The sequence below is a fragment of the Saimiri boliviensis genome, chromosome 1, assembly GCF_048565385.1.
Source record: "Saimiri boliviensis isolate mSaiBol1 chromosome 1, mSaiBol1.pri, whole genome shotgun sequence".
NCBI lineage: Eukaryota > Metazoa > Chordata > Mammalia > Primates > Cebidae > Saimiri > Saimiri boliviensis.
The window spans coordinates 119,038,269-119,051,766 of NC_133449.1; the positions used below are offsets into that span (position 1 = coordinate 119,038,269).

The following is a 13,498-nucleotide window of genomic DNA, read 5'->3' on the forward strand; positions in this document are numbered from 1 at the left end:
TAGTAACTACTGTTGCTGAGAATTAAGTGAGACAATGTATGTTAGCTCCTAGCACAGTCTTGATACATAATAATTTCTCAACTAATGCTAACAACTTCTAATTATTGTATGCCAAGCACTTTCCTAGGCTCTAGGATTTGAAAATATAGTGACACATTTCCTAACCTTAAAGTATCATAGTTAGATTATGATCACAGCTAAAATGCCAAAGTGGTGGTTAGCACAGGATGCAATGTGAACACAAAGAAAGAAGTGTCCACGCTTATTAAAGAGTAAAGGGGGGCCGGGTACAGTGGCCGGATACAGTGGCTCCCAGCACTTTGGGAGGTCAAGGCGGGCAGATCACAAGGTCAAGAGATTGAGACCATCCTGGCCAACATGATGAAACCCCATCTCTACCCAAAACACAAAAATTAGCTGGGCGTGGTGGCACGCACCTGTAGTCCCAGCTACTCAGGAGGCTGAGGCAGGAGAATCACTTGAACCCGGGAGGCAGAGGTTGCAGTGAGCCGAGATCACGACACTGCACTCCAGCCTGGCAACAGAGCGAGACTCCATCTCAAAAAAAAAAAAAAAAAAAAGAGTAAAGGGGGCTTTACAGAATACATAACATCTGATATGATGAAAGGAAGTTTAACAGGAAGTGAAAGAAGTGGTAGAGTACATTCCAGGCAGGGGAATGAATACCACAGAAGAGTAAGGAGAATATTCAGTGGTAATATGACAGGAACATAAAGAGTACCCAGAAGAAGGCAGCAGACAGCTGGACAACCAGAAAGGGTGAAGATCACAGACACACACGTAGTTCACATTTTAAGGCCAACTTTTAAGCTCTTAAGAGCAGGAATTTGAAAGGAATCTGTCTTGTTCATCACTGGCAACAAATGTTTAATGAATACGTAGTAAGTTACTTTGAATAAATGGAAAAAATAAAGCATTTGCAAGATATAAGTACTGTAAGCAAGGGGGTAATGTGATGACAAAGAAGTGAAATGCAAGGCAGGGAAACCAATGATAAGGTAAATGGCAATTCAGAGGAGAGAGTGTAATCTAGTGCTGTGGGAATGTGGATGAAGAGGTAAAGAAAGATATAACCTTTTATTGTGAAAGCAGAACCAACAGAACTCAGTTATTGACTGGATGACTAGACTTGAGGCAAGAAAAAGTTATAGAATGATTTTTCCCTATATTATTCTTGTATCGGTATGATTACCACATTCAACAGAATAACGGAAATTCTTACTTGGTATCTCATCTGCACTGTTCTGAATACGTGAAGAAAGCAAATAACAGTAAGAAATACAGCTTACATTGGAAGCAAGAAATCAGAGGGAACACAGATATTCCAAAACAACATAAAGGAACAAACCACAGTTACACTTCATTCCCTCTTGCCACTTTCACTGTTTACTTCCTCTCTGTTCTAGTCCCCTTTCTTCTCTAGTTTCTTTCTTAAAATAAAAATCTGCATTGAGGCTATATTTACTGTTAGATACCATATGATCTTGTTCTTCCTCCTTTGTATCCACAGTTCTCAAGAGTCACTTCCGTTTCATTCCTCAACCCACTAAAATCTCAACTCTTAAAAACTCCTTTTAATATTTACAGCTTCCATTTATTCAGTGTTTACTATGAGTCAGTCTCTGTGCTGACTTTATATGCATTCTCTCACTTGAGGTTCATACAACTTGGAAAGGCAAGTACTATTATTTTACAAGAGGAAATTGAGGGTTAGAGAAGTTAAATAACTTGTTCAAAGTCACACAGGTAGTAAGAATAGAGATAGAAACTAAATATGCTTCATTCCAAAGCCTGAACTCCTCATGCCTAAGGACTCAAAAGACCTTTAAAATGGCAAATCCAACCGAACTTTAAAAAGTCTTCACATGTAACAGGTAACTGTTACCTTGTGGCACCCTTCTTGGCTCCCTGACACAAGACTCTTCTGGGTCTCACTAAACTTGCTTTTACTAAATTTTGGCTCTTATTCCTGCATCTACTCTTCGAATGTTAGTTTTCCATAGGATTCAGTCATTGACAACTCTTCTCTGCCAGCCTCTTAAACTTTGGTTTTTCTCAAAGTTCTGTTTTCAGCCATCTTCATTCTCTATATACTGCCCCTGAGAGGTTTCATTTAATCTATTCTTTTTTTTTTTTTTTTGAGACGGAGTTTCGCTCTTGTTACCCAGGCTGGAGTGCAATGGTGCGATCTCGGCTCACCGCAACCTCCGCCTCCTGGGTTCAGGCAATTCTCCTGCCTCAGCCTCCTGAGTAGGTGGGATTACAGGCACACACCACCATGCCCAGCTAATTTTTTGTATTTTTTTTTTTTTAGTAGAGACGGGGTTTCACCATGATGACTAGGATGGTCTCGATCTCTTGACCTCGTGATCCAACCGCCTCGGCCTCCCAAAATGCTGGGATTACAGGCTTGAGCCACCGCGCTCGGCCTCATTTAATCTATTCTTAACTACCACCTAAAAGTTAAAGATCCTCAAATCTCTTATCTCTAGTTCAGATCTTTCCCCTAAGCTTCACATTCAATAACTAATCGCTTATTAGACATATCCATATGGGTATCTCATAGGTATCACAACCTCAAAATGCCCCCCAATCCAATCTCTCATTTTCCATAACCCTATCAGTGCAAGTCTACTAATATTAAAGTATAATGTAAAATCAGAAAAGTGCACACATAACAGCACTGCTCAATCTTTTCAAACTGAAAATACTTGTGTAGCCAGCTCCCAGATCAAGAAACAAGACGTTATTAGTTTCCCAGAAACACCCTCTCATGACTGTCCCAGTAAGAACCTCCTCCTAACGAAATCCATTACTCTGCTTCTAAATATTTGCTACATCCTAAGGCACTGGTGCACATGATTTTTAATGGCAAAGTCAGGGACAATACTAAATAAAACTGGGTAGTAAAAATACGTATTTGATACTTTCTCCTACTTGCTATCAATCTCCAACCTAAATGTGTATTTTCAACTAGTTTGTAGAAGAGAACAACACACAAAGAATGTAGTTGTTTAAATAATAACCTCCTATGAAATGGAAATCACTGCCTATTAATATCCTTCATATATTTCTTAAAAAGTTATTTTCTCAATGTTCGGTAAGCTAAATGAATTACGTGAATGCACATTTGGATGCAATATCTTATGCGGCTGCTTAAAGACTCAAATTCCAATGAATTAAAACTTGAATGAGGGGCCGGGCGCGGTGGCTCAAACCTGTAATCCCAGCACTTTGGGAGGCCAAGGTGGGTGGATCACGAGGTCAACAGATCGAGACCATCCTGGTCAACATGGTGAAACCCCGTCTCTACTAAAAATACTAAAAATTAGCTGGGCATGGTGGCACCTGCCTGTAATCCCAGCTACTCAGAAGGCTGAGGCAGGAGAATTGCCTGAACCCAGGAGGCGGAGGTTGTGGTGAGCCGAGATCGCGCCATTGCACTCCAGCCTGGGCAACAAGAGCGAAACTCCGTCTCAAAAAAAAAAAAAAAAAAAAAATCTTGAATGAAATGAGAAACAGATATTCAAATATTTTTTAAAATTTATAAATGACTATGAACTGGTTCTGCTATTCCTTTACAGTAGCATAAGGGGATTTAATGAAGATTCTCTATGGACAAAGGACTAATGTGCTTAACCATTATCTTTATAGATAAATTTTACCTAAATCTCTAGAAAAGAAATACTAATAAATAAATACTAACTACTAAGTAAATCTTAAACACTTGCCCTTTGGAGTGGTAGGGATAGGTTATATAAAACATTTCCTGTCACACCTTAGATAAGCCTTTTGTTATGCTAATTATTTGAAAATTTTACTTAAAAACAAAAAAAGCAACTTTCACTTTATTTTCCACATATTCTGTATTATTCTTCCAAAATTGTTTTACATGTCTGGAATGGCATCTTATTTCACAAACTCATTAGTCATTTTTAACAACCCATGCAAGTTTTTATCAGATTCTAACTTTTAAGAGATATTTCAGATATACAGTATTTTCCTACTAAACCTTTTAAGTCCAAAATGTTACACATGCCTTTTTGATATAAAAAGGGTACATTACCATGATAGGAAAAAAGTCAATTCTGAAATCATCTTGACTGATATAATTCTAGTGGCATTTTAAAATTAGATTTTTTCAAAAACAATTATTCTGAGGGAGGAAGGAAGGAAGGAAGGAAGGAGGGAGGGAGGGAGGGAGAGAGGGAGGGAAAGAAACAAGGAAGAAAAGAAGGAAGGAAAGAAAGAAGGGAGGAAGGAAGGAGGAAGGAGTATAAGTCAGACATAGTGGTATGTACCTGTAGTACTAGCTACTTGGTAGACTGAGGTGGGAGGATGACTTGAGCCTACGAGTTTGAGGCCTGACTGGGCAATGAAGTGAAATCCTATTTCTATAAAATATTATACATTTTAAAAAAATAAAACAAGGCAAGGCACCATGGCTCATGCCTGTAATCCCAGCACTTTGGGAGGCCGGGGGATCATGAAGTCAGGAGTTCAAGACCAGCCTGACCAACATGGTGAAACCCCATCTCTACTAAAAATACAAGATTAGCTGGGCAAGGTGGAGTGTGCCTGTAATCCCAGCTACTCAGGAGGCTGAGGCAGAAGAATCGCTTGAACCCAGGAGGCCAACGTTGCAGTAAGCCAAGATCATGCCACTTGCACTCCAGCCTGAGCAACAGAGCAGAGCAAGATGCCGTCTCCAAAAAAAAAAAAAAAAAAAAAAAATTAAATGATGTATCTATTTATCTAGAGAGAAAGATATTAAAAATAGGGTTATTTACATTGAACCTTGAAAACTAAATATCTTATCAATTTAGTATAGGTTCGAAAATGGTATCTAGGTAATAGTACAAAGAGGCACAATTAATTAGGTTGGTATCAAATCAGTAGTGCCTACATATTTAAGGAAGCCTTCATGAAAGCTATTTAAAATACAGATTCTGGCCAGGCATGGTGGCTCACACCTGTAATTCCAACATTTTGGGAGGCCAAGAAGAAAGGAACACCTGAGGTCAGGAGTTCAACATCAGCCTAGCCAACCTGGCAAAACCCCATCTCTATTAAAAATACAAAAATTAAGGCCGGGTGCGGTGGTTCAAGCCTGTAATCCCAGCACTTTGGGAGGCCGAGGCAGGTGGATCAAGAGGTCAAGAGATTGAGACCATCCTGGTCAACATGGTGAAACCCCGTCTCTATTAAAAATACAAAAAAATTAGCTGGGCATGGTGGCACGTGCCTGTAATCCCAGCTACTCAGGAGGCTGAGGCAGGAGAATTGCCTGAACCCAGGAGGTGGAGGTTGTGGTGAGCCGAGATCGCGCCATTGCACTCCAGCCTGGGCAACAAGAGCGAAACTCCGTCTCAAAAAAAAAAAAAAAAAAAAACACACACACAAAAATTAGCCAGGCATGCTGGCACATGCCCGTGATCCCAGCTACTTGGGAGGCTGAGGCTGGAGAACTGCTTGAACCTGGGAGGCAGAGGTTGCTGTAAACAAAGATTGTGCCACTGCACTCCAGTCTGGGTGACACGGCAGGACTCTGTCTCAAAAATAAAATAAAATACAGATTCTTAATGCAAACAAACTCAAACTGACATACATTCTACAAAAAACTGGCCAGTATGTTACAAAAATGAAAACATCATAAAAGAAAAAAGTCTTGAGGCGTTTATCCTAAACAGAAGGAAACTAAGAAGATACGACAACAAAATGAAATGTGGGATCCTGAATTGGATCCTGGCCAACAAAAGGGAACTGACAAAACTTGCATGAGGTCTGCATTTAAGTTAATAGAATTATTAAAATGTTTATTTCCTGGTTTTGATAATGGTGCCATGGTTCATAAGATGTTAACATTTGAGGAAGGTGAGTGAAGAGCCTAAGGGAACTCTGACCTATTTTTGTACTTCTGACATTACTTCAAAATAAAAAATAACCTAACCAGATTTGTGGGTCCCAAACCCAGGATTCTGATCTAGAAACTAGGACTCCAGTATGAATTTAAAAATATTCCACAAGAGTTCTGGTGCCCTACCAGGTTTGGGAACCACTGGCTCAGAGAGTAAAATTAGTATAGAAAACTCCAGGAACAAATATTCAGGATAATACAACTATTTTATATTTATAGAATGCCTCTGAAAGTGTTCTATACTTTGTAAAGTGTTTTATAAATTTTAAAGTGCCTTTGCCTACAATATCTCAGTTGATTCTGAGAAAAACTTTGAGATAGGCAAGGCAGGTAGGTATTGGTCTCACCACACAGACAGGCAGTGTTCAGCTCCAAAACATGATCCTTTTATTCCTAGATTATGATTTCCAACACATCTTATAGATTTTAAAATGACACATACACTTCAACCAGTCAACAGATATTTAATATCAGTAAACATAATGACTAAAGATAAATATGAACCACATTATCTTTTAGTAAATTTTAAAGATTAAAATTTACCTGACTCTCATAAAACCAGAAATCTCTATTATCTATACAACGACAACAGATAGCAATAAACATTATCTGAAGGAAATCAGACGTTTCAGAAGTAAAAAAAATAAAATCAGTTAAGCACTTTTTTGCTATAGAGCACTCCATTTTTCCATCATGGATTACAGAGTTTACTACATTATATACTAGAATACAATTTCATTATAAAGATATGCTTCAAATAAAATGATAGTTTGCTATTCTAAGAAGTCTCCCCAAAGAAAAGCAACAAAGTGATACAGAGTATGTTAATAATAAAAAGCTTTATGTAAATTTTGTTCATAAAAACATTAAAGGATCTGTTATCAATGTTAGTAAAATCCGGCAACAGATACTAAGGCAAGGAAAAAAACCTAAATATCAAAACATGGGTTGTTTCTGACAGCCAAAGGAAATTTCAAACTAAAGTATGAATTTGAAATGTTAATTCATTTGGTAAGTATAGGCAGTAGAAAACCACAATGTTTAAACTTGATGTGTCTATATTTGATTTTCAGATATAATTTATACACTTATTTCAATCCTGCCAATGTATTAGTAGTACTTGTCGTTAAACAAGCTGCATTCTACACTGCATCAATCTGTTATTGCCCCCTGTTGATTCTCTCATTGCAATAATTGAACAAACAATGAATCTTACCCAATTAGTCAATTTGTTGTAATTAATACACCCAATTCATCATAAGAGAAGAAAACAAGAAAAAATACAACGTCACATTATTTTTTCTTTGCAAGGCTATTTTTAAGTCCTCAAATACAAACTTAAAAAACATACACACACACCTTTAACTTAGTGAAATGATGCCCATTTAAAGTTCAACTCAAGACCCCAGCTTAAATTCATCTTGGAAAAACAAGCTAGTTTTAAAAAGGGAGTTAAAACTCTAATCCTTAAATATGTGAAAGTTATGTTGTATTATATAAGCTTTTAGGAACTTGGACTATTACTTCCTGTTTAAAATTGGACATCTTTTTTTTTTTTTTTTTTTTCAGAAAGGCTGAATTTACTGAGAAATTTCATGTAAAAAAGAACTAAGAATTCAAGTTATTAGCTAAGCATTAATCAGTCAATACATTTATTAGTACAGTTGAATTCTTAAAAGGTATGTATTGTTTTTTACATATTAACATCTCTGCAATCAGGAATCATTTTAATAATCAATGACATGCCATAGTGTTAACTGGCAATATTTTTTTGCCTTCTACTGACACACAAAATTAATGGTGTGTCTGTCTTATAATCAATGACACCTTAGACTCAATAAAATATGATACATCTATTTGCCAATGATAAATCTTACTGGCATAATTCATATAAAGGTACCATTCTCAAAAACAGAACTGTTAATCTTTTTTTTTGAGACAAAGTTTCACTCCTGTTGCCCAGGCTGGAGTGCAATGGCTCTATCTTGGCTCACCACAACCTCCACTTCTTGGGTTCAAGTGATTCTCCTGCCTTAGCCTCCCTGAATAGCCAGGATTACAGGCATGCACCACCATGCCCAGCTAATTTTGTATTTTTAGTAGAGATGGGGTTTCTCCATATTGGTCAGGCTGGTCTCGAACTCCCAACCTCTCAGGTGATCCACCCGCCTTGGCCTCCCAAAGCGCTGGGATTATAGGCATGAGCCACCGTGCCCAGCCTAGAACTGTTAATCTTATTTGAAATTAGTTACAATAAGTTACACACATATCAACTGTTTCTGAGGATGAAGATGTTTCAGATTTTTACTAAGTTTTGTAATTTACATGCAAGCAGTAAAATCAGTAAAACATTTTATCTGCTTGGCTTTAAAAAACCTAGAACTTACATGAATACTACTAATGAATGGTATGTCTAACAATCAAAAATTCATAATAAATGTATAACATGCATTTTGACAACCACTCTTTCATTTATCATATACCAATAAACAATTAACATATTTATATTTAATGCAAGCATATATTATTGCAAAATTCCTACTGTTTTGAAAACTTTGCAAGCAGGACCTCATATGTCACTTTATTAACAAGAACTATGAAGTGACAATTTCTAATGATGTATCTTATTTTTCTCTCAGATATTATCTTCTTTTTCCTTTAGATTTTATTATATAGATGACAATATCTCTCTAAAAACATACTTGTGGACATGCATGCTAGTTTTGTTAAAAATACACACCTATACATATGTGAATATATATGATAGCATGTAATTAATAAATGTTATTTTCCTCCTTCCTTCTTGGAGGTTCAAGATTACAGCAAACACAGGCACAGTATCATTTTGAGATCTAAATTAATGTTTTATTGTTTTTCTTCATAACATGACTTAATTTCTACTAGAGTTTGATAAACATCTCCAAATTTAGACATGTTCTGTTTTAACTAAAAGCTACTGTAGTACCCGACAACTACTATTCCTGTAACACATACAAAGGATAATTATGGTTAATACAAAAAGGAAAAGAGTTTAATCATAAAGGATAATAACTGATTGAATTTATAGGGCTATGAGAAAATTTGTAAGTAACCAAAAGCTTTCTACTTATGTCAGCCAGGTAATCTATAACACAAGTAAATTCTAAGTGACAACATGGAAACGTAATTTAAATGTCAAAGTAATAAATCATAGATTTAAAAATACTTTTATCAAATCATGTGAAATCCCATTCCATAATCTAAAACCAAACAGGGCCATAAGAAAATTCTACTGGATATCTTAGCTTCTAAAATAAATTAGTAAAATTCATCCTAACTCTCTACTATTACTAAACTACTAGTTATATCCCTGGGGTTTTATGAATGGATTAGCTTCCATTTCTGTTTTCAATTTAACAAGTTCAACCCTTTGGTATAATTTAAAATTTAACCATCCATCTATCCATCGATTCCATAAAATTCATTCCATTCCATTCATGGAACATCTATTATGTACCCACTATTATTGAAGGAATACTATTTTGTAGGTAAGGCAGCTTTTAGAACCTGACTGCCAAGATCATAAAATACACCAAAGCAGATAAAAGTTTTCCAGGCCTATCTCACCCTTCATTTTGCACTTGCATTTCCATTTCAACTCATACCCTTCCACATAACCACGAGCAACTCCCTCAAACTCCAGGCACATGTCAAATTAAATTTATCTATCCTAAATGCTACTTTGGCTAACCTGATCAACAGAAGCATGGTAATGTCAAAATAGCCATTAATAAGTTAATCTATTTTTCCCTCTCAACAAGTAGCAACTGTTTTTTTTCCGCTTAATTTTTAAGCTGATCATATTTAGGAACAGAGCCTTAATGGAAAGAACTGAGATAGCTGAATGAGTATAGGCTTGAAGGAAAGGGTGTGGCTCCTGGCCTTGGCCTTTTCCTTAAATAGCTAGGTTATTTATGTTTTCAGAAAACAATGACTAACATTTACTGAGCACTAAACATATTCCAGGTACAGTTTTATATGTTATTATTTGATTTAGTCCTCAAAATAATACTATGAGGCAAGTACTATCCTATCCCCATTTTACAGAGGAGAAACCTAAAGCGTGAGGCGGTTAGCTATTTGTACAAGGTTACCCAGCTTGAAAGTGATAAAACTGGGATCTGAACAAATGCAACTGGCTCCAGAGCCAAATAATTTAACCCCATTATCACACTGTATACCCAATCTAACTCACAGATTATAAAAATTAAATGAGACTCTAAGAAAGTACTCTGAAAAGGACATTCTACTCTTTGCATTGGAAAAAAAAAAGTTAATCTACAAAAGTGACAACGAAAAGGTTTCAAGCACATTAGCAAACAGGGCAGTATTGCTTTTCTTCAAATTAGTTTTCCTAGATTATATCAAATCACATATATGGGTTAAATAAATGACATCAACTATAAATTACTGTTTACAAATTTAGTTACTTTTTAAATTTATATTTTACACTGCTGTTGGTTAAGCTGTACTGCTTTCCAAACTAACTCATGTCAATAATTTGATATTAGCAACAGCCCAATTTTTCTAAAATTAATAGAAAAATAATTTTAAGTGAAATGTTTAATATATCATAAAATGGTGCTAGTTGAAATAATGCAACTGAACATTATTTAAATGATTCTTCATCCAAAAATTAAATCACAAAATTTAAAAATTACAAAGTATAGGGGCTTACTGGAAGGCACAGTAATGAAGTACTTCAATTGGCTAATACCAGAATTCTGGATTGTATATGAATTTCATTTATTCTAACTATGCCTTTTCCTCCAATATGATAATAATTTTTGTCTTTGACTAATATAAATAAGATACTACTGTTTTACTCCAACAGCTTAATAAAAAACAAACTTCAGTTCTACTTATCTGCATTCAACTTATGAATTCTTCTATCAAAAAGGCCTATATTTTCATCAATTTTCCTTTTCTAGCAACTACTCAATATTTATCACGTATTTAGCCAAAACAGAAAAAAATATCATTTCTAGTACAATTCTTATTTTGTTTTCTAGAGCTTGCTACCTCTAGAAAAAGTAATTAATGTTATACAATATTAAAATAATTTACTGTGAGTAACTTACCTACTCTTAACAAAAATACAGATATCACAAAACAAGTCACTACTCCACTTCAGTGTTACTATTTCCCTTAACATATCAATTCACTTTTCTAAAAATCGGTGTTTCTCTCGAATTTAATTATTTCTAGTTTTCTCTTATATACAATGTTTTTTCTTAAACCAGATTTACTTCTGGTATCTTTTGTCTTTAGCTGTTCCCTTCCAAGTTTGAAGCAAATGGCAGTTAGTATAACTTTTGAAGTTTATCAACCAATTTCGTTTTATGCATTGTTTTTCAAAAAGTTACTCTTCCAAATAATATTCTACTCTGTCTTGATCTCTGAACAAGTTAAAACTGGAAACCTTAATTATAGTAACTTTTGGTGCAGCAAAAAACAAAATATGGGATTTCCTGAATTAAAACTGGGCAGAGTTTTTGAAAAATAAGTTACTTTTATACCTAAAACCTCTAAAAATATAAAGGAATAGAAAACTTTCAAATTTCATTTTAGCTGTCTGCAAAAAAATGCAAAATCAGTATTATTACTATCTATTTAACATGACAGCCCATATTATTTAATAGTTTGGGCCTGAATGGTATCAGGACCGAACAAAATAATCTGGTGTTTGTATTTAAAATGCTAAGAATTCATTTGATTTACACAATTGTATTAGTTCTAAATATCTGTATAACATATCAACAATTTCTGAGCAAATGAAGATTTTCATAATAAAGACATTCTTTGTTGTGGACTTGTGAAAAAGAGAAAAGTCAGATTAACCACTTTATGTAAAATTCCATATAAAGTCCTCAAAAAAAACCAGTCCTGCAAAAACAATTCTAAACTCTGTTGTCTTAGTTATGTTCACCCTTGCTTGCTAAGCAAATATACCTATAAAGCAAATTATAACATTTACTGTATTTTATTTTTTGAAAATGTTATAGGTAAGTAGCAAAAAATACATAGGATTAATGTATCCTCCTAGAGCAATTCTTTGTCCTTATAATTCTCTTGGAGCATTAATCCTCACTTGACCTCTTTATTACATAAAGTAAATCAGACTGTATGGAAGTAAATCAGTAAGAGTTAGCAGCTACTTATTGCTGATTTATATGGTATTAGTTATTACTTTTTTTTTTTTTTGCCATTTCCTTCAGTCCAAAGTTGTGGTTTTATAAGAAAATATTACATTTCATGTTTCCAAACTGTGAGGTGCTCAGTGAGGTACAAGTACAACTAAGAGATAAAGAATCTTAAAAAGAATTTCAATGCATGCTGTGTAAAGAAAGTGAATATGAAACTGGCACAACATATGGATTTCATTTTGCTTGTTTTTATCCTTTTCCTGATTAATATACTGAAATATTTTACTACTTTAAATCCCTTTAAATAATATTAACATACTAAAAGCTGCATTCATACAACCAAAAAATTTGGGAGATCCTGGAATATTATCTAATTCATTCAACAAGGAAATAAAACATGCATGGTAGCCAGCAATTTAAAACTTAAATATGGGAGTAAATGTACTCAAATCAAAAGTAGATGGTTAGGCAGGTTGAACTTTAACAAAACATTGAAATGAATTAAATTTAATTCTTAACCAACTTACCCAATTTTTGTCTTCTCTTTTAACTTAGAACAAGTTTTTGTTTTTTTGCTGTCTTTGTCCTTTGGCTTGGATTTCATCCTTCTACCTTTCTTTTCCTCTTTTCCTTCAACTGAAGCACTAGGAAAGTTTTCAGGGCTCATTACCCGTGGAATATTGCGTTCCCCACGCTCCTTTGCTTTTGCTATGGCCTCTGATATTATACGATTAGCCTTTTCTTGCTTGCTTTCTGATTCCACCTTTTTTCTCTGCTTCTTCTCAGACATGACCCTCACCTGGGTATTCTGCAACTTAGTATATGTCCCAGAACCATCACTCTTCTTGGAAGATGGAGGCTAGAGAAATAAAAATATTTTTTATAGAATATACCAAAGTACATCTGAAACAATTGTCACAAATATCTTAAAATCTTAAATTAAGCTTAGAGAGGTAAAATTACATGAGCAAATATGTGAGTGCTACAAACAAATTTAAAACATTTTGCTTATCTAGAAATTAGTACAGATTTAAACAGCTCAATTGCTACTTTTAAAAATGAAGGTTAAAGAAGGATACTATAGATTCATTAATATTTTCATGGCATTCTTGGTTAGTCGATTCAAGTTTTGTCCTGTAAAGATAGTTGATTCAAATTTTATCCTATAAATACTCTGTGCATTTGAAATAAAAGTCTTTTCTTTCCTCTTCCCTCCTGAATTCTGAACATTATTAATACAATTTTAAATAGTTTTAATTTAGAATTACTCCTTACAGTTTATTATGATTTTTAGAAAAATAAAGCCTCTGCTTTAAGACTAGAACCTGAAATCATTTAATATTTAAATGCAACAACATAGCTAGTTAGTAAACAG

General features: G+C 34.6%; 1 protein-coding gene across 11 annotated transcripts in view; it reads right to left on the minus strand.

Moving 5' to 3' along the window:
* Positions 1-13,498, minus strand: part of CHD9 (chromodomain helicase DNA binding protein 9) — a 274,030-nt gene that overhangs the window by 109,541 nt on the left and 150,991 nt on the right. For all 11 annotated transcript variants that reach the window (XM_074402982.1, XM_074402992.1, XM_074402975.1 and 8 more), the window contains one exon: positions 12,651-12,982. In XM_074402982.1, coding sequence (XP_074259083.1) covers positions 12,651-12,913 — 263 coding nt within the window. In that variant the 5' untranslated portion in view covers positions 12,914-12,982. The remainder of the gene's footprint in view (positions 1-12,650; positions 12,983-13,498) is intronic.